Source organism: Cynocephalus volans, chromosome 5 (genome assembly GCF_027409185.1).
Source record: "Cynocephalus volans isolate mCynVol1 chromosome 5, mCynVol1.pri, whole genome shotgun sequence".
In the NCBI taxonomy this organism is placed as follows: domain Eukaryota; kingdom Metazoa; phylum Chordata; class Mammalia; order Dermoptera; family Cynocephalidae; genus Cynocephalus; species Cynocephalus volans.
Genome location: NC_084464.1, coordinates 132,179,318 through 132,201,283, shown reverse-complemented (window position 1 = coordinate 132,201,283; position 21,966 = coordinate 132,179,318). Strand labels below are relative to the sequence as shown.

The 21,966-nt window shown below is 36.3% G+C and overlaps 2 protein-coding genes and 1 pseudogene across 8 annotated transcripts in view; 1 reads left to right on the top strand and 2 right to left on the bottom strand.

The window, feature by feature from the left end:
• Window positions 1–11,456, top strand: part of MED23 (mediator complex subunit 23) — a 45,390-nt gene extending 33,934 nt beyond the window's left edge. For 4 of the 5 annotated variants that reach the window (XM_063096211.1, XM_063096208.1, XM_063096210.1 and 1 more), the window contains 7 exons: window positions 40–276; window positions 723–888; window positions 1,461–1,533; window positions 2,535–2,749; window positions 3,436–3,556; window positions 4,228–4,359; window positions 5,502–6,567. In XM_063096211.1, the coding sequence (XP_062952281.1) occupies window positions 40–276; window positions 723–888; window positions 1,461–1,533; window positions 2,535–2,749; window positions 3,436–3,556; window positions 4,228–4,359; window positions 5,502–5,669 (1,112 nt within the window). In that variant the 3' untranslated portion in view covers window positions 5,670–6,567. Of the gene's footprint in view, window positions 1–39; window positions 277–722; window positions 889–1,460; window positions 1,534–2,534; window positions 2,750–3,435; window positions 3,557–4,227; window positions 4,360–5,501; window positions 6,568–11,420 lie in introns of those variants that run through there. The other variant, XM_063096209.1, reaches the window with a different exon arrangement.
• On the bottom strand, window positions 8,016–8,586 carry LOC134378180 (divergent paired-related homeobox-like; annotated as a pseudogene).
• On the bottom strand, window positions 9,911–20,773 carry ARG1 (arginase 1). 3 transcript variants are annotated; one of them, XM_063096212.1, is made up of 9 exons: window positions 20,717–20,773; window positions 17,454–17,526; window positions 16,202–16,213; window positions 15,144–15,330; window positions 12,870–13,029; window positions 11,494–11,588; window positions 10,685–10,789; window positions 10,347–10,483; window positions 9,911–10,077 (listed from the first exon to the last, which is right to left on the bottom strand). In XM_063096212.1, exons 1-9 carry the CDS (start codon window positions 20,771–20,773, stop codon window positions 9,911–9,913), a joined length of 993 nt encoding a protein of 330 aa, XP_062952282.1. The 3 variants fall into 3 exon arrangements, with proteins under 3 accessions (XP_062952282.1, XP_062952283.1, XP_062952284.1); XM_063096213.1 differs by lacking the exon at window positions 16,202–16,213 and having other exon boundaries at window positions 15,144–15,318; XM_063096214.1 differs by lacking the exons at window positions 11,494–11,588; window positions 12,870–13,029; window positions 16,202–16,213 and having other exon boundaries at window positions 15,144–15,318.
• Window positions 20,774–21,966: the final 1,193 nt, after the last annotated feature.

Sequence of the window (21,966 nt, the reverse complement as noted above, 5' to 3'; positions counted from 1 at the left end):
CCAGATAAACATTGTGGTGATCTGTTTTCTTCCTGGCAGATCGTCCAGTCACTTATCTGTATAATACTCTGCACTATTATGAAATGCACCTGAGAGAGCGTGCATATCTCAAACGAAAGCTTGTCCATGCGATCATTGGCTCACTCAAGGATAATCGACCGCAGGGCTGGTGTCTAAGTGACACTTACCTGAAGTGCGCTATGAATGCACGGGAGGACAATGTTTGGGTCCCAGATGACTCCTACTATTGCAGATTGATTGGCAGACTAGTAGATAATATCCTTTTTATTATGATTTTCCAGAAATAACAGTATCTTGATTTATGAGAACATATTTTTTCTTTTCAAGGTAATGTTTTTATATATCCCAATTCTTTGATTTTTTAAAGATAATTTTTATTGTTACCTCTAAAAACAGCAGCATCATGCCAGAGAGGCTGAAATTCTCTCCATTAAAATTTATGTTTGAAAACAGACTTTATGGAGATCAAACGGTTGCTATCAATACATTTCAATCATGTCAAACTTACTTGTATTTGATTTTTTTTGCCTCTTAATCTCTCTGATTGTATATAAATCACCTCTTGAAAGCTCCTAATCAGATAAATTGGTAGTCAAATGAGATGCTTACATGTGAAATGTTTTGAAAACTGTAAAGCACTATACAAATGTGAGCCATTAATTTTAAAATAATCAAATTGTTATTGCTTTAATTATCTTCACCAATGGCTGGCAAATCTCCTGGTCCTTTCCCAAACTGTGACTGGAGATTTAATGAGTTTCCCAACCCAGCTGCTCACGCTCTGCACGTTACTTGTGTGGAGCTCATGGCCTTGGCAGTTTCAGGCAAAGATGTCGGGAATGCCCTTCTAAATGTTGTCTTGAAAAGGTATGTATTCTGTTTTATGCAATCTGATTTATTGTTTATTTGTAAAGAGAATGGCATGTTATTTGAAACTGTTAGACAAACCTGTTGCTCCAAGGCCAGTGCACATTGGATGGTAACTGTCTTCTGGTTCCAGATCTTGTCTTTGTGATATAGATGTAATGGAATGAGCCCTGGACAGGGTCAGAAGACCTGGGTTTGTTTGTACTTCTACTCCTTATTGGCTGTTTGACATTTAATTTAGGAGTAATGTTAACTTGTCACTAAAAATAGTCTTTCAGTTCTCTTAAAGATCAGCATAAAGTAGGGGATAATGATTGAGGAAGAAGTGTAAATAAATGGAAATAGTATTCTCAGCCCAGCAACTATTGTTAAGGGATACAACAACAACAAAAGCCTTACTGAGTTTTTGTCTGTATTATATTTTTATTTAAAGAAAACTCATTGTAGTTTTACTGGTGTAGATCAATTGTCAGTCTTCTGAATTACCTGTGTTCTCAAAATAAGATCCATTGTCAACCATATAAAATGTTTTTTATAATTTCACATTTGTATTCTTTTTTGCCCACTTGCAGTCAGCCTTTAGTGCCAAGAGAGAACATTACAGCATGGATGAATGCAATTGGTTTGATCATCACTGCCCTACCAGTGAGTTAATAATTGTAATACGTAGTTAATGGTGATATACAGCTAGCTGTTCCTGTCAGCCAAATGGAAAAGATGCATATAGGATGCTTTTGTATAAGGACATCATGCAAATTAATGAAATGTTTCATATTTGTAAAGTCTTTCATATTCTTACTGCTTAAAAAACTACAATCATTATATTTTTGCCTTTCTGCATCACATCTGAATATGTCTACCTGACTTATAGGTCTCTGCAAAGTACCACCTTGCCTATCCAACCTTAGTTTTTACATCATAATCTGATCTACTTTGGGCCACTTAAAATGTTGTATGTCAAGAGCCTTTGCTCATGCAAATAATGATGCTCATTGAGACATGTTTTAGGTACTTCTGGTGTGCTGGTGAATAAGACATTATGCCAGAACTCTTCTTCCTTCTGTCAGCTTCTCTAAAGTCTGCTCTTTCTTTCTTCTTCCTTTTGTCAGCTTTGCTAAAGCCTGCTCCTTCCTCAGTGAAGCCTTCCCTGACTTTTCCAGCTCACATGACATTTCCCTTCTCTGATTTCCACAAGTGTCCAGTCAGCGCTACATAGTTTTCTGTTGTGATATCTTTGATTAATGTTGTCTAACCCAGTGCTCTCCAGACTTGTTTGATTGTATACCTCTATGAACCATTTTTTTCTTACACCCCTCCAAAATGTATATATTTATTTCTGAATTATATATGTTTACCAGTGTTGTCTGGATTGTAACTATTGGTAAGGTCAGCTTATACTGCATGGTAAATATGAGATACTAAATGAGCTGGACAGACACGTATATGGAGCCCTCTAACTTACAGACACTTCTCTCCTAGTTGTTACTGACTTGATTTAACCAGTTATAAAGCCACCCAACTGTATTTCAAAATCTGCATTGTGCAGACACAGCTGAATAAGTAAAAAACTTTAAAGAATGAGTGCTATTATTTTTGGCTTTGGGGTCGAAGTTGTATTTTTTACCAAGTTTCCTCTGGTTTTAAAGGAGCCATATTGGATTGTGCTTCATGATCGAATTGTGAGTGTTATCAGCAGTCCCAGCTTGACATCTGAAACAGAGTGGGTTGGCTATCCATTCCGCCTCTTTGATTTCACTGCTTGTCATCAGTCTTACTCTGAGATGAGCTGTAGCTATACGTTAGCTCTAGCACATGCCGTGTGGCACCATTCTAGCATTGGGCAACTTTCTCTCATTCCAAAGTAAGTATTATTTCTCAAAGAAATTTGACTTTTTTCATTTTTTTAAAAATCTCATTTACAAATGAGATATATGTCTTACTCATTGAAAGTACTGGCAAAGTAAGAGTGTTTAAATTAAGTAAAGTTTCTGGTTAATCAGAAAGCCAGATCCTTTATTTCAGAATTGTTTGAAAAAAAAATTGATATGTATGTGCAAGTAATAATCTGGTATCTAGTTTTCCATTAACAGTTTAAGAAGGCTTAGTCAAATGTATGCTTTTTCCAGAATATATCACAAAAATTGCCTTTTGAGCTTAATAACTGATATTAGCCTATTTTCTGATTTTTTTTTCTTGACCATAAATTTAGTATTAATTAGATTCAAACTTCTTGAAAATGGCATTTATATTAGACTAATTATTCTCTTTTTATTCCAGATAATTCACCTTCTGTCATTTATTAGTTTTGCTGTTAAGAATAACTCCTAAGTCTGAAGTGTTTATTTCAGTAATCAAATGAAAGAATCAGTGAGAGATGTGAGATTCATTAGAAATGTTATTGTTAACACAATTTAAGGAAAACTTTGAAAAAATTATTACAGATTTGTAAATACTTGTAATAGTTTTGTAAATACTGTATTAATAAAATTCAAACAATTCAACTGACTTCGAGTCACAAAGATTTTTATTTTTATCTTCAAATTTTAGGTTTCTTACTGAAGTACTTCTTCCCATAGTGAAGACTGAATTCCAGTTGCTTTACGTATACCATCTTGTGGGACCATTTTTACAAAGATTTCAGCAGGAGAGAACTCGATGTATGATAGAGGTAAAATATTACTCCGGGTTTTCTTGATAAGATTAAGTTTTGAAGGATCTATTTAGTTTTCCTTACCAGTGTTTTGCAAACTGCAGGTCACAACCATTAGTAGTGAAATCAGTTTAGGTAGGATCTAAGAGCAATTTTAGAGGATTTAGTGTGCTTATGATGAGTTTGGAATGGGATGTGTTGAATTGGAAGTAGGGGAGGAAATATCCATCGTAAAGGTTGAGAAGTTAAGGATAGAGAATTGCATTTGAGAACTTACAGTGCAGAGGAATTAATAAAAATCATCGATGAAGTCAGTTACTTCTGACAAGATGTAGAGAGAAAGAAATTGAGCCAAATAGAAAACCTCAACAGCATGAGCTATCAAATGGAACTAAGAAGGTACAATCCAAAAGATACCCAAGAACTCCGTTATCCGAAATTGAGATATGGAGATATGGTGTCTAAAAAGGGGATTGTCTCTCAGGGGGCATTTTGTAGCACTATGGATTCCATTGTAAATGCAAGCTGTATCATCTCCCATGTGTACTGAGGTATGTATGATCTGTTACAGTTCCTACAACAAACATGTTATCCCCCAGTGCAATGTTGCAATGGATTCCAGCTGCATCACGCTGAATTATCAAACCACTTTCCACCACTTAAATAATTTTACATTATTTGTTCAATAGATTGGTGTAGCATTTTATGACATGCTACTGAATGTAGACCAGTGTAGCGCCCACTTAAATTACATGGATCCCATCTGTGACTTCCTATATCATATGAAGTATATGTTTACTGGTGACAGCGTAAAAGAACAAGTAAGTTAAATTTATTTAATTATTTTTAATGATGTTTAATTTAGGAAATTTGAACATGTACAGATAGACTGTTTTTTTGTTTGGGAGAGTATTTTTGTCTTTGTAAACTTTCTTTTAAGGGAAAAGAGTTGATATCGGACCTTTTTAGACAACAAGGGCATATTATTCTAGATACAGTATTAAAGTAAATACATGTTATAATTTCTCACACTTTCCCCCCTTGATATTTGCAACAGAACATCTGAAAAAGGCCTAAGGGGTTAATTAATAGTAATCATTAGGGAGAAACAGTGTGGTTTGGCTGCTGAAAAGACCAGAGAGGTGTTGTGTTAAGAGTGAAGGAAGTCCTCCTTTCCCCCACACTAATTATTGTACACTGTGGGGACACTGGATGAATTGTGGCATGACTAGAAGACTGAGCTCAGGATTCTCGACTACTCCTGACTAAAGACTAACTCATGAAGAGTCTTTGAAGAATATGGGGATGCTTAACCTGAAGAGAAAAGTCCTAGGGAATTGTTCATGTCCTCCCTATTTGGAGGGTTTCCATTTGGAATAGGTATTAGATTTATTCTGCGTCACTTTGAAGGGCGTATGAACTCTGGTGAAATTAAAGGGAGATACACTCTGACTCAACGTATGAAGGGGCACTTCCTGATAGAGGTGTCTGAAAGTAGAAAAAACCTCCTTAAATTATAATGGAGTTTCCTATGTGTAGGAAACAGAATCTGGGCTATTTTAGAGAAGTGGAGGTAGGACAGATAGGTGAGATTAAGTTTGTCTCCCCCTTCCCAATACATACTTTAATGTTATTTTTTTCTATTATGGAAAGGAAGTTTAAATTGCTATATAACCATATAAATCTTAGTCTACTGGGTTCTTTGTTTGGAGCTGGGGTTGGGGTGATGTTGACTCCTTTACGCCTCAGCAGGAATGTCAGATAAAGTTGATGTGTTCTCGCTCATGCAAGAAAGAAGGAATTGTATTTGCTTCTGTTAAAACACAGAACATGTAAAGAAACTTCTCATCCACCCCACTCCATTCCCTAGTTTATTGTCTCAGTATATGTGTAAATCTTTCTTCAAAGGTGGGAAGTTGAAGTTCTCTAGTTAAAGTGTTTTTAATGTCTTTTCATTTCTTAGGTAGAGAAGATTATCTGTAATTTAAAACCAGCTTTAAAACTTCGTCTTCGATTCATCACACACATTAGCAAGATGGAACCAGCTGCAGTGCCTCCACAAGCCATAAACAGTGGGTCTCCAGCCCCGCAGTCTAATCAGGTGCCAGTGTCCTTACCAGTAACTCAGTGAAGTCAGTGTACTGTGGAGAAAATGGAAATATACCCATCTTTGAAAGTGGACTCATCTATTAAATCTGAACATGATCATGCTACAGTGATGTAGTAAAAGCAGCAGTGATGTTCAGATTGTTTTATTTTGATTCAAGTGGTGAATCTGTTGACACCTTATAACTCCTTATCTATGTTTTTGTCTCTAGGAGATCAAGTAAGCTACATGTCGTTCATATTTATAACAATTTATTAGAGCTACCAAGGAACATAGAGGTATCTGTGATCAAATGACTTTTACTAGGCACTTTCCTAGTCCAGCCTTTGTTTTTGTTTTTATTTTTTATTATTAGTGGCATATGCAGTCTTCAAATACATTATTTTAAAGGCAGCAAGTATATAAAACAGTTATTACAAATCCTTTTATACATAAATCTCCTTTGGTATAGCTTCAGGATAATAGAGATTTTTATTGAGTCAAGGACTGTAGATTATATTACATTGAAGGAACAAACAAGGTTTCAGATTCTTTTAAGAATGGCTTGAAAACTTTACTGTAAATTTCCAAGTAAATAGTTTAATGTTTCTGTCAAGATAGATTGGCAGTTTTTTGCCTTTGCTGTGGACTTGAATTTACTGTATGAAATAAGTTGAAGGCCATGTAAGAAAATAACCTATTGAAAATGAGTAAACTTAAATAAAATAATGCTTAAATGGTTGATTCTCCAATCTCTGTTGTTAAAAATAAATTAATTGCTCTTGCAGGTTGATACACTCACCTGGCAGATGATGTGATTCTTTAAATTTTTATAATCTTAAAATTTAAAAATATTTGTATTTTTTAATATAGTCTACCTTTCGGTTCTTTAGAGTTTATTAGATTTTGAGAGACGTATTGTTAATTTGGGGGGGAAGTGACATTGTGAAAGACTTGAAAACTAATTAGTAAAGTCTGTTGAATGAATAAACTGTATGATTTCTTTAATGACTCACTTTCAATGAGCTGTGTGTCAGGCTGTGTGCCTGCTGGGTTACAGCAGAGAACTGGGCTCCTCCACAGGTTCTACACTACAGTTGGTGACTGGCATTGGCCTAGAAATTAAGAATTACTGATTTTTGCAAAAACAATGAGTGAATTTAATCAACAATACTTCTAACTCTTATTTCTAAATACATTCCTCCTAGACCTTTATTTTCTTCATAGTTGATATTATTGCGATATCAACAATATCAATATAAGTCCAGCTTAAAATTTTTATAAGGGTATAAATAATTTTTCCAGACTAATAATACTTTTTAAAATTCTTCAGAAATTTTACACTAGAAATTATTTCAAGTATTATCCTTAATATACTCTCAATATATTCTTGCTGCCTTGAGGAATATATTGCCTTGAGATCTAGAATGAAAATAATTGTCACACTAGTGTTATACAAATAGAATAGAGGAAGTAAAAATCAGTATTATCACTTCCTCAGGACATACACATTCCAATTAATTTATTAAAAATTCACTTTTCTCTCTCTTGCTTAAAAAATGAGAATATGATTTTTTCCACATAGGCTTTTAGGTAATTATTACTCAGAGACATTAATAGAAGTCAGAAACTTTGAGTTTAAAATATGGCTGAGGAGGAAAAATAATGCCTTTATATTCATTACATCCTAAGAGTTTTTCTTCTTGAAAATTAATAGTAACTTTAGAGTGGCTTTGTCCAATAGGACTTTCTGTAATGATGGAAATGTTCTGTACCTGTGTATCCAGTACAGTAGTAGGTATCTTCATGTGGCTGTTGAACATTTGAAATGTGGAACTGAATTTTTAATTATATTAAGCCATAATTTTTTAAAATTTTTTTTGTGTGTAAGCCTTAATTTTTTATATATATTTATTTTTTATTGAAGTATAATTTATGTGAAATGCACAGATTTTAGATGTACAGTTCTATGTGTTTTGATGAATTTATACACCCAGCTAACTGCCACCCTAATTAATATATGAAACATTTCTATTACCCCAGTAAATTTGTTTTGTTTTGTTTTGTTGCCTGGCCTGTTCTAGAATCTGAACCTGTGACCTTGTTGTTGCAAGGCCGCAGTCTAAATAGATCTGTTTTGTGCCTCTTTCTATTCAATTCTTTCTACCATACAGGCACCACTAATCTTTTTGCTACTATAGTTTTTGCTGATCTAGGAATTCATATAAGTAGAATCATATATAGGTAGTCTTTTGTGTCTTTTTTTCTTCACTTAATGTTTTTGAAGTCTGTCCATGTTGTTGCGTATATCTCTAGTTCATTCCTTAATTGCTGAAAAATATTCTCTTATATGGGAATTATGACAGATTTTAACAGTGTGACCTTTCGTGTCTAGCTTCTCTCTCTACTTTGTACAGATGACGAGCCAAAAGAATCAGAATTGAAACTTGGAGAACAAATTAGGGATTCTAAAATAGGATAGAGGCATATATATTAGGATCCTGGCAGCAGCCAAAATGGACTAGTTTGCGGCCGGAGTGGTGTGTAGGGATCTTAAAATTGGGGCATACAATGAGCTGGAATGAGGGTACCAGAATATCTGTATAAACTAGGGCTTTAGGATCGGCACCATTAGGGGATCTGGGTAGTCTGTGCATATTTCTCTGGGAAGGACTAGTCTTGACTTCATCCTCAGGTGATTGCTGTGGTTCAGCTGCTTCTTCTTGAACAGGCTTGCGTTCTGCTTTTCTGAGTTTTGTTCTGTGGTTCTTGAACCAAACCTGCAGTACTGTTGGATATATGTTCATTTTTGAGGCATTTCTTTCTTAAGGCTGGGGTCTGGATATGGGTTCTTATTGAACAGGAGGTTCAAATCATGCAGTTGTTTCTCAGTGACCATAGTTCGTCTCCTTTGTGAATGCTTCTTGTGCTTGCCTTTAGGAAGGTCCTGTGAGCCTGACATCTTCTCATCTAGATGTGCTCCTATGTGCGGGTCCAGTGATGGATGAGCCCAAGGCTTAATTAATTTAAGTAACCACATGTGGCTATTGTATTAAGACAATGTATACTCCAGAGTAAGATCCATCATAATTGCTTTTATCTGAAAGTAATTTGATTAAATATTTATCTTACAAAGGCCTAGCAGTTAAAGGCAGCAGTCAGATTTAAAATTCAGGGTTACATGTAAAGGAATCAGATTGTAGTGGCTCTGTAACATAGAGCTGTTAACACACAATAAAAATCCTGTCATGGAGCCTCCTTTATTACAGAGTCCACTTGGGTTCTTATATTAATTGGAGGGAAGGGGAAGAATTTGCTTTCCTTGTTTTGATTACAGTTTACTCTCATTTGTTTTTGTTTTTGTTTTGTTTTGTTTCATTCGCCTCACTATATTCCAGAGCCAAGATGAATTTTTAGAATGTTTAAGGATTTTAGCTAATGAGACATACTATACTTGGAGTAAGTGGAGGATGGGACAATTGGAAGCCACAGATAATTTTAGGTGAATTCCTAATCTGCATTAGCAGATCTTGGAAACAAAATAGCAGTTTGATTTTTCTGGCTTCTGAATAGATTTTTGGGAATATCTTTTACCTCTTAAAAGGCTACCTGAATAGAAACTATACTAAAATATCAACCTATATCATGTTTGAGGCTTAGAAAAAGTAAAACATTAATGAACTTGGAGATTTCCCAAGCCTATGATAACCCATTTTACAGTTGAAAAAACCAGAGCCAGAGAGTTTAAATAGCTTCACCAAGGTCTTACAATGTTTTGGGAATGGTGACTTCACTGTGACCTTTTAAATACTTATAGTAGTTTTAAGTAAGATGTATATATGCATGTGTGGTGTGTGTGTGTATTGCATATATTTAGAAACATGTAGACAATAGAATCTTATGATGAAGAGTTTATTATAAAAATTACATCTTTTGAACAACATGGACACATGATCTCTTGCCAGGTGGTGTAGCTTTGTCTCCTGATATTAGGAGTCTTATTCTATGTACAGGGGCCTATATAAGTGTGTTAGTTTTGATGCCAGCAAATTTTTAATTTGAAATTAATGTATGCATCATTTTCTAAGGATAAGTCTTTTGCCAAAATGGGAAATATAAGCCTTTTATTTTCACAAAAATTAGAATTTTTCCAAATTTTGAATTTCACACCAAGAAGGGATTGGTAGGATTTATACTAATTGGAAGGAAAACTATAGGCTTAAGTAAATTATTAGATTTGCTAATTATGTCATTAGCTGTGAGAATTTTATATGATGTTTTCACATTTACTTAGGCGAGTTAAGATAGTCTATAGGTTTATGATTACCCTCCCGAGCAACTCCAAAACAAGCCAGGATTATTGCTACAGCTGTGTTCACTGTTCGAGTTACTTCTTCTGGTGTCTTCCCCAGAGATGGGTTCACTTCCATTATATCTAATCCTGAGAGTAATCCTATAACAACAAAGTGTAGTAATGTGATTTATAAAATAGTTGACATTATAAAATGAGTACATGTTTAAATCACTTCAAAATCATTACAGACTGACTTGAAAGATTATCCAGTAATATAAAGAGGTGGTAACCAAGAAAAAACACTTTAGTTATTGCATCATGTGACGGCATTCCAGCAGTATCAATTGGGGGCTGGTTTTTAGTTCAAGGAGGTATAAGTATATATTGAGTAAGTGTACACTTGCTTCCTTTACAGGAATTGTACATACCTGTTTTGTAAATTTCTTCTGTGATATAGAGACCTTCTCTGTAAGACAGACCTCCTACAACTGGTGTGCCAGTAGCTGGTGTGAAAGCTGGGTCCAGTCCATCAACATCAAAACTCAGATGAATGGGCCTTTTCTTTCTTTTAAGAAGTGGGAAAGGATTTCCGTTTAAAGTTGATGATTTGATGTTTAGTAGATAAATATAGTTTTTACCCTGCTTTGTAAAAAGTAACAACCCAGTGAAGTTCCATGATTTTACTTAAAGACTTTAGTAATAACTTACATTGATTAGTGTCAGTAGCAAGTCTTATGTTACACACACACACACACACGCATCATACCTTCCTAGTAGATAGCTGAGTGTTTCTTCCATCACTTTGCCAATTCCCAGTTTATCCACTTCAGTCATTGAGAAGTATTTAATACCCAGAGTTTTCAAAATGTAGCTATGAAAGAAGAGATATTAAGATAATCTATAATTAATAAGGCTGACTCTATGCCCATTTGTTTCCTTTTAAAGAAAAGCTCAGTGTTGGTAAAATGTATAAAATATTCAGGTTCTGTAAAATATATAAAACATTTAGGTTCTGTGAACTGTATGTATATCTCAATATAGTTTAATTGGTGTTTTTTGTTTGTTTGTTTTTGGTTTTGTTTTGTTTGTTTTTGTGGCTGGCCAGTTTGGGGATCTGAACCCGTGGGTTTGGGGAGCCGAACCTGTGACCTTGGGGTTGTAAGGCTGTGTTCCAACCAACTGAGCTAACCATCCAGCCCTGTATTTATTTTTAACAGCAAGTCAATTAAGACATAAATTGCTTGAATGTAAAAAGCAGGTTACAAGATATTGTATTATATTCATCAAGTTGCCATTTTCTTCTAAAGAAAAAAATTTAGATACTTAGAAGGAGAGGTCTGGGAAGAGACATACACTAAAATGCTAACAGAGATTTTCTCTGGTTGGTGAAAAAAAGATGGAAATTCCCTTTATACATACATATGTTACATACATATATATAAATACGTATGTGTGTGTATGTACATATATGTATTGCTTTTTAAAATAATTTTCTCTTATAGATTTGGCCATAATGCACACCTAGCACACAAAAGGACAAAAATGAAGGTAAATCACATTAAGAAATAAACTTACTGTTCCCCAGGGTCCACGTCTCTCAAGCCAATATACACAATATCCTTGGCAGATATGCAGGGAGTCACCCAGGAGAATCCTGGTACATCAGGAATCTAAAATTGCAGTTTCCATTTGGTTATATGTGCTTCTCTTGAGTAACTTCTACATTTAAAGTTAAGGACACTCGTTGATTGCATATAATATTTAGACTATACATTTAGAGGAAATCATTTTAAAATAATACAAAATTAAGAAGGAATATCTGCCTTTCCTCGTGGTGCCCTCGATTGCTTTGGCCTTTCCAGCCTCAGCCTGTGGCCCAAATCCACCCTGAACCACTTAGCATTTACCTGCATTGTGCCCCATTTCTGCTGGGCCCTGCTTTTCCAGAACACTTCTATAAAGAAATGAGTGTGCTTCCACTACTTTGGTAGCTTCCTTCTTTACTTTTCTTTCTCAATAAGGACTTAATCCAGAGGATGGCCTAGAGTGGCTGAGGGAAATTTTTGACCAGACCTTTGGTTGCTCTTCAAACCATAATGCAGCAATATCTGCTATGTCCTGGAGCCAAGCTTAGTTGTTCCCATGTGCTAGCTAGACATTTTGCAAGTTTATAAACCCATCATTTAATCATCAGTTTAAAAAATGTTACTTCTGAGCATTTAACATAAGGAGATTTGAATCCCCTTGCATCATCATAAGGACCAATATACTACAACTGTATCAATGAGAATTATTTTTATTGATATACTATAGCCTAGCAATAAAAATTATTATCCACAATGTTAAATCTTAGTCTGAAATTTTATCTTCTATCTTTTTGAAAAGAAATTTCTAGGAAGCAAGGAGGTAGTTCTTCCTCTTATGATTTAGATAGGTGCTTCTCACAGTAAAGATGTTAACTAATAAACTATTGTAATCTACATTTAAAAACTCCATTTTTGAAAAGACTCTATGATGTAGCAGGAGCACTTTGTAAGAATGTAAGGCTGGGTGGCATGTAGTAGTGGAAAGGGTTAGGAGTATGAGATCTGATTCTGGCCCTTGCTTCAGTATACTCTTAGCTTATGATTTTGGGCAAGTTGGTTAACCTCTGAACTTCTGCTAACTTGTTTATAAAGTAAAGTATTACTCTGTGCCACACCTGCTAAAAAGGTGAGTTTAAGAATCAAAAGGGAAGATATATGTGAAGTTAGTTTGCAATCTACCAAGTAAGATAAAGGTAGAGAGCCTTACCAAACCTTTGTCAACCAACCCTTTGTTTATTGGCTGCATAGAAAACGGTTTGAGATTACACCAAGAATAAAATGGCATAGGGGTCCTTACTTCCCTTTCACCTCCTGAACTTCTGCTAAACAGTATTTTTTGTAATAGAATACCAACCAGCCTTTTACCTTTCCTTTTAGTTCCTTCAGAAGGAAAGACACTGGTTGTCCATGCAAGTTCCCACTTGTGGTTGTTAGTGGAGTATTGATATCAGTGTGAGCATCCACCCAAATGACACCGAGATCAGGGTGGACTCTGGCATGGCCGGAGATGCTTCCAATCGCCAAACTTGAGAGGAAGAAAGTTTGTGTGAACAGCAGGTTTGTAATGTCATTGTATACATCGTATTTTTAACTCAATGTACCCACTTGGTTTTCCTTTAAGTCAAAGTGGCTGATGTTTCTGATAATTTTTAAATTAGAGATGCCAATTAAACAATTATTATAGTAGAGAAACTATAGTGTACACTTATACTTATTAACAAGTTGTATTTATATCAATAACATTACTAAAAATTCTGATGATTTTTTTCATAATCCACCATGTAGTAAAATCACAAATTAGCAACAAAAAATCAATGAGTATAAAAACACTAGCTACACAAGAAATTCCTTAGCCCGAGACCCTGTTCAATTCTCAAGGTTAAATCTGGCTTATTTTCTGCCCTCTCATTTCTCATGGTAAATACTTAATTCTCTCAAGTGATTTATGACAAAGTCCTTCTATTTTTCTTAAAATCTCTCTCTTTTATAATTAGGGAGTATCACTCAGAAGTTTTTATGTCCACATCAGCCGGGGCTGCCCACTCACTGTTCAGTGCTCAGAGCCTCTGCTTAATTTTTTATTTATTTATTTATTTTTTAAAGATGACCGGTAAGGGGATCTTAACCCTTGACTTGGTGTTGTCAGCACCACACTCAGCCAGTGAGCGAACCGGCCATCCATATATGGGATCCGAACCCAGGGCCTTGGTGTTATCAGCACCGCACTCTACCGAGTGAGCCACGGGCCAGCCCCAGAGCCTCTGCTTTAAACTGACTACTCTCCAACCACACATTTTACAACTTACTCTTTAACCAGGAACCATCAAAGTTCATCCCAAATTCTCCAAGCTCCAAATATTTTGCCAGAGTGGAAGAGCTAACTAATACCTTGCACAGAAGTTAAAAGATTGGGAGGCACTATGCAATGCTTGTACTCTCCCACTTGTGAATGTTTAAGTATCATTCAGGGGATCACGAACTTTGAGATTCTCAGTGTGGAAGCAATCATGCCTTGATGTTCAGGTGCTGATTATTCAGCTTGCTGTTTGTTTTCTCTTCGGGTTGCTTGTCTTTTGGCCATTTGCCACTCTTCAAATTTCCACTTACACAAGTTTTCCACTTAAAAAAATCAAGTGAGCCCCAGTTTCTCAATTGTAATTTTGTTACAGAAGCCCTGGTTAACATTTTGGTTTTGGAAAAGGAAACTGAGGGGGGGCTGAAGTAATTGACGCCCCCATCAGGAGCCACAGGAATGTTTCCCTCCCCTTTTTTTTATCTAACCAGACCTTTTCTGGTAACATTCTGGGACCTCAAGAGTAGACATTAAAAAGGTTGGTGCACAAAAATTAGCTTTGCTACAGTGTTTGTAATGGTGAAAATTTGAATGTAATCTGAATATCTGAAAATATGAATAATATAGGGATATAATCCCTTGACGAAAAATTATACAGCAGCAAAAAAAGTGATGCTCACAATGCTTATGTGCATACATGAAGTAACATAAGGAAATTTGTACTGTACGTTGAGAACAAAACATAGGATATCCTACACACATGCACAAACACACACACACACACGTACACATACAAATGTTAAACAGAATCATAATGTACAAGGAAAAAAAGATGCCATGAAGGAAATGTGCCAGATTTTCAATTCTGGTTGAAATTGTTGTAAAGGAAGTACAATTACCACTGGGTTTTTTTCTTTCATATATATGTGAATGTGTATGTGTGTGTGTACAAGTGCTTTCAAAAAGTTTATAATTATTACTTTTATAATAGAAAACACACTTTTAAGTTGTTGATCTAAATGAGTTATATGTAATTAAGTACAGTAAGCTGTTTATTTATAAATGTAAGCCTGTGCTGAAGATTTTGCTGAAATCCATTCGTATTTCATGTGTTTTCTGCTGTAATAGATAAAAATAAAGATACTGTAAGACTTCAAATAGAATTGTCTATGTTTCTGTAATAAAGAAGTAACCTATGAAATGTTATTTTAAAGGCAGAAGAATATTTGGTATGAAATATTGATCAGTTCATTCCTGTCTCTATTTTCTCTCTTCTGATGGTCTTGGCTCTACACCCTCTATGCCATTTGTGCCAGACTCCCATAGACAGAATCGTTCCACAAGACCTGTGGTCTCCGCCCAGCACCAGGCTGACTCTTCCGTTCTTCTTGACTTCTGCCACCACGCCAGCCAGCTGCTCACTCGCTTTTCCCACAGACCTGGGATTCTTCACAATGTGAAAGGGACTGTCATTAGGGACATCCGTGAAGGGCAGGTCACCATAATCTTTCACATCACACTCTAAAATTAAAATAAAAGTTTAAATTTACTAAGTGAAAAAGATAAATTGCAAATCAGCCTGTGTATGATGACTCCAAATGTACAAAATAAGTATATTTTCAAAAGTAGAGGCAAAAAAAAAGTCTGGAAGAACTGTAAACATCATGAAGGTAGAAACCTGGTCTGCTTTTGCCTGACATCATTTCACCAGTACCACAGCAATGCCTGCCCTCAGTGAATACTTCTGGAATTGATTGGTTAGACTAGACACTAAAATATAATGGTAATAACCTTCTAGTTTGGGCTTAATGGGGGACATCACTGTCTTTGTCTCTATCTCGCTGTCTCTCTCTCTCTTCTATGTGAATTCTACCATTCTATACATTCTATAATAAGCATGTTTTGTTTTTATAATAAATAGTTCATATCTATCTATATATCTATATATATATACTTGTATATATAATATATATTTACAAAATTTAGAAAATACTGTTATATTTTCTTCTGCACATAAATATATGTAATCTGTGTTAACAACCCTTGGTATCAATCCAATCTGTCACCTGCTGAAGCAGCTCAGCCTCCTTGTCTCTCTGTTGTACCTGCCTCACAGTGGTGTTGTCAGAATTAAACAAGAATATATGCTTAACACTGAGCCTAACACTTTAGAGAGTTTGGTAGATGAAGACTTTTTATTATCCTCTTTAATAAGGAAAAATTGCAGGTAACCCAAAATTCCTAAGGACCCAGTGTGCTTTCTAAAAGGCCCTAAATTAGGCTTCAAAAGTAGAGAGCTTCATGTAAAACTGTGACATGGGGTCAGAAGGACATGTCCATTCACCCAAGCTTTCTGTTCTCTATTGGTGTCTTTTCTTCTTTTGTTGGGGGGAGGGGAGCATATAATTCTTACTCACTAAAATTCACTCATTTTAAGTGCACAGGTCAATGAATTTTGGAAATATCCACAGTCTTGGAACCATCATTACGATCAAGATTTAAAACACTACCATTCCCCCACTCAAATTCCCTCATGCCCCCTTAGTTTGTTCCTCTTCCTACCCCCAGGAACTGCTGATGTGCTTTCTTTTGCTGTGCTTTTGTCTTTCCAGAATTTCATATCAATGACTCAAACAGTATGGAGCCTTTTGTGTCTGGACTCTTCCACTTAGCATGCTGTTTTTAAGATCCATCCATATCTTTGCCTGGGGCATTAGTCTGTTCCTTCTTATTGTTGAGTACTCTGTCATGGTGTGGATGTACCATTTTTTGTTCATCCATTCACCCAGATGAGCATTTTGTTGTTTCCATTTTTTTGTTATTATAAATACTGCTGCTACAAACATTCAAGTTTAAGTCTTTGTGTGGATATATCTTTTCACTTCTGTTGGGTAAATACCTAGGAGTAGAACTGCTGGGACAAAAGGTAAAATATTTGTTTACTTAAGAAACTGCCAAACTGCTTTCCAACATGGCTGTATCATTTTGCATTCCCATCAGAAATATGAGGGCTCCAGTTGTTCCATATTCTCTCCAACATTTCATCAGGGATTTATATATAAAAATAACATATATGTAAATATAATTTTGCATTTGCATGCTTATGTGTGTGTGTGTATATATATGCATGTATGTGCACAGATACACACTGTGCAAACACTAGGTATCATTATTATTATTAATTAGTTTCATTTTATTTTCTTTCACAAACAGAGGTCCTCTGCTAGTAGTGTATACTTCCTGCTGCCCCTCACCTTTGGTTTTCAATTCCCCCAATTCTCCTACCACCCCATCCCCAGTCCTTGCACACACAGATTCTCTTGTACAATAGTTTGGCTGAGGGGCTGGCTGGTTAGCTCAGAAGGTTAGAGCATGATGTTATAGCCAAGGTCAAGGGTTCAGATCCCCACACCAGCCAGTCACCAAAAAATTTAAAAAGTAGTTTGTCCAGAAAGACAAACTGAGTGAGATGTTCCTCTAACATAGCATTCTCCCCATGCCCTGCTCCTTTTATAGGATGCACCTCTAAAGTTATAGCCAGTTCTGCAATTCTGGTATAAATGTTATTCCAGACACACTCCATGTTCACAGGAGCCTATTCCTTCCTTCAGAGTGGGGAGGAAATCAAGCTGATCATCTTTCAACTAAAAAATTACCTTGTTCTTTAAGTTTCTCAAGCAGACCAGCCTTTCTCAATACTGTAGGGCCTTCTTCCACCCCTCCTCGTGGCTGAACAATTAAAAAATAAAGTACTTCAGACATTATCATGACCATCAGATGTTTACAATAGGAACCCTTTTCATTATTTAATCAGTTGAATTGTAACTATGATTTTTTGATCTTCTACAGAGCCAGGAATTTACATTATCTCATTTAATCTTCACAGCAAAGTAGACTGAATTACTCCTATGCCAAACAGGAGGAACTAGAATCACAAAAGTTGTGTGATTTTCCTACTGGCACACGGCTAATAAGTGGCAGAGCCTTCATTCATATCCAGGTCTTTAGATTCCAAAACCTGCATCCCCTCTTCCCATCACACCGTGTTGTCAACATAGTGAACACATATTTTGTGCAAAACCACTCTGATAGATGAAGATTCAATAATGAAAAGGAGAGGGCTTCTGTCATTGAGTCAGTCATAAGCCAATAGGAGGTTTGGAGATTTAACCCAATTGCAGTACAAAGATAGTCACTTCAACACAGATATAAGATGTCATAGTAACAAAAACAAGATGCCTCTAACTCTGTTGGGGACAGGGTGTACCGGGTGTATCCGTGAAGGCTGCATGGAACAGATGACACTTAAGCTGAGTCTTGCAACACAAGTAGATAGAAAAACAGATGGGGTAGTGGAGGAATTTTGCAAACCACGACCACAGCTTGGGCAAAGGAATCGGAAAAGAAAGAGCATGGCATGAAAGAGACCTACGTGCAGGTCCTCACAGCAGTGTTAGGGCTCTTGGGGAGAAAGCGGAAAACAGGGAACAATCATCTCGTGGGAGCTGAAACCACAAAGACCAGTCGTTTCAAGTTTTGGCTTGCTTAAACAGCTGATGAGAGATTCTACCCTTGCAGTTATGACATTAGGGAAGCTAACACTCTCCCTCCTTGCAGCAAGTCTGCCCAAGCCCCCCGGCTGCCTAGAGGTCTAAAAAAATGGTTCTTTTCTGTATCTTTCTGATTCTAATTTCCAATAGGGCTTATTCAGAAAGTTATTTCTTACTATCAGATTAGAAGATGTGCCAAAAAACACATGTCTATCCCTAGGATGGGAGCTGCAGTGCCAAACAGCAAATCTTTTTTTCCATGCAAATGACCAGATGACTTGCCCTGGGTGCCAAAGTCCCGTCCCTGGCAGCAAGAGACCCCACGCACTCTGCCTGACACGCTCCGCTTCTTGACTCCACTCGCTTTTTACTTGACCCGCTTCCTTCCCCCTATTTGACAGATGTAATTTCTCTTTCTTTAAACCCCAGTAAGGCGCTCCTTGGTTCATATTTTGCCTTTAGTTTTGGGTCTGTTTTTGTCTTTTCCCCATTGTTAGGTTTCAATACAACTTTCTTTACCTTTGGGACACTATATTTTGTAGTGTAGAACTGACCTATATAGTAGATGCTCAAAAAGTATCAATTTGATAAAACTTCCTGGACTTTTTTTCACTCTCTCTTTCAGACTTGACACCAAATCTCATAGACCCCTTCGTTGATACAGTATTTGCTATAACACGGTCATTAAATTTCCCAGAGTGACATTTTCTAGCCTTCTTTTTTATTTGTTTGATTCAAACTGCTTTTCCTGAGCGGTCTGTGCTCATTGCTTGGTTTGTCAGTCCGCTTTGACAGCTCTACTGACCTTCTAAGCTGGGCCCAATCCCTGCCTGGCCACAAGTGTGAGATCCGCTATGGAGCTGAGCCCTCTGAAGAAGTGTTAATGCAGGTCAGAGGCACAGGCTTTGGAATCAGCCAGCATGATCTGGAATCTTGGACCTTGAGCAGATTATCAAACCTCTCTGAGCCTTCACTAACTCAACTGTAAGGTAAGAATAATACCTACTTCATTGTTTTCTCACTGCTTTGCAAGGAGATGAGGCAGGGAATGGAGCCCTTTCTCAGACTCAAACTTATAACTCATTCCAAGAATAGGTAAGTGTATTGTAGATGTTAAAAGAAACACTTCTGTGTCAGCAAAATGTCCCTGTTCTGGGAGAGACCTTTGGAAGATGTCCAGGGGAAGTGAAACAGTGCGTATTTACTGACAGTCCAAATGCAGTTTGGGTCTCTAACCTCTGACCTTTCCCAATTTGTTTTGCAATAAAAAGCCAGAGGACCCAGCAAGAGTTCCAAATTAAGGGGGGTAAAATTCTGCCCAGATTCTGAGAAACCTGAAGAAAACCCCCATTTAAAAATAAACTTTAGGAGTTATGCATCACAAATAGTCTTATTTGGTTTTTTCTTTCTTTTCCCTTTTTAATTCACAGACGCACCCATGTTACAGTTTAAGGTCTTCTGTCATCTCATTATATGAGGTATCTTCAAAAAGTTCATGGAAAGAGTCATATTATCTTTTAATTCTATTTTTTCCACTAACTTTTTGAAGTACCTATTTACCAAAATGAATGTTCCCAGACAGAAAAAAAAGACTGTATTTAAATGTTGTTGGCATGTGCTGAGTCCCAGACAGGTGGCCCTAAGACAATCTAAGAGTTTCATAAATCCATTAATCCTTTCAGTGTTTCCAATTTGCAGTAGGATTTTTCTTTTTTTCTTTTTTGTTTTTCTCCCCTGAAAGAGAGATACATAAAGGATCCTACCTAGCCCATGAACTAACAGTTTTATAGAATTATTAAAGCCCTAAAATAATATAAATCCTTCACAAAGCTGCATAAAGCAATAACATTTAGGTTACCCAAATTAAAGAAGTCTGAAGTCAAGGGTTAGGATCTCTATTATCAGCCAGCCGCCAATAACAATAACAAAAAATCAAAATAAGTAAATAAAAGAAGCCTGAATGTATTAAATTTTTCCAGGCATTAATTACATAATTAAACAAATGTGTTTTCTTAAAATTCTCTCTCCCTCTGTGTACACATGGTTACATCAAAACAACAAGAGCAACAAAACTTAAATGAGTAACTAAAATGCAGAAATAGGTCATTTCAATTCAAATAACTATTTTCTCTTTTAAAAAATATAAGAAACATGCAATAGATTCAAATGAAATTGGCTTTGGTTGAAACAGAAGTGACAAGAGTAAGTGGGCTCGTGAGCTTAATTATATGCTGTTGCAAAATGATGAGAGAACTATAAAATATGCATTTCCAGGAAACTTAGCTAAACAGACAATAACACCTTACAAGTTTTAATGTCCAAAATTTTCCAATAAATTTCTGTTATTCAAAGCCAGGCTTTTTACTCACCTGTCCCTTTGAAAAAGGAGCTCCGATAATCCCTATGGATTTTGACTTGGAACTCATGCTCTGACACTTCTCTTTGCTGTACCTGTGGTCTCCAGCCAGTTGCCACCCTCTGCAACCCTCAATGACAGAGGACACATCTTTTTTTTTTCCATTTATAATTGGGTTGAATCTGTTTACCTTTACTCTAATGAGGACAGCTGGCTCCACCTACTGAACCGAAGAGTGACAGTCAACAGAAAGTCTTGCAAATTCTTCACATGTGGAATAACCATGAGTCTAGATCTCTGGCTAAGTGAGCATTATTCATGATCCTAGTTCACAGCTTTTTAGAGAGCCAGCCAGAGGACTTTAATCTCTCCTTAGATAATGGACAGTTACATGTGGTTTCACAACCACATAAACAGCACTATCCTTCTAGCTGTGCAACCCCAGGGCAGGGAACTTTCCTCCTCTAGGTCTCTTTAGTCCCCTTGTAGAATAAGGGCTGGGACTGGGAAGATGGCCTCTCAAATCCCTTCCAGTTCTAACATCCTGCGTTAAGGTTCACACACTAGGATAAATGGTTAATCCATGGTAAACATTTCACATACCACTAGGGCACACTGTCAGGGAAAGCATATGACCTTTTTTTTATTATTATTACTCGAAGAAAAAAGTGGCTACTTGATTGATAACCCAGAGGTGTTACCATTTTTGAAATATTTTTTAGAGTCATAATATCATAATCAGGTATAGAAACAAAAATAGCATTGAGTTTTTATCATGTGCTAGATGCGTTCAGTTTTATATTACCTCATTTAACTCTTATATCAGTTTTATATTAAGTCTCACCATTAGTGCCATTAGTGCCATCATTAGTGCCATTAGTGACATTTTACTGATGACGGAACTGAAGCTCAGAGAGGTTGCCAAAGATCACACACAGGTTGTAGAGAAAGAGCCATGGTTCAGTCTTAGGCATTCTGGATCCATCTAACCACTGGGCTTACCGTCTAGACACCAGTTGGTGTCAGCTATTAACTGCCTGTGTGCTCCTGGTATGTTGTTTATCATCATGCAAAAATATGGATTTAGAAGAAACAAACCCTGAAGAACCTTCCAACTTCCAAAACTAAAGGCAAAATATGAACCAAGCAGCAACTTGCTGGGATTTAAAGAAGTCCTGCTCCTCCCAAATCATTTTTTTCTATTTGCTTTAGAGTTTACCTTTTACATTTAGCTCTTTAATCCATCTAATCCATCTCTGTATA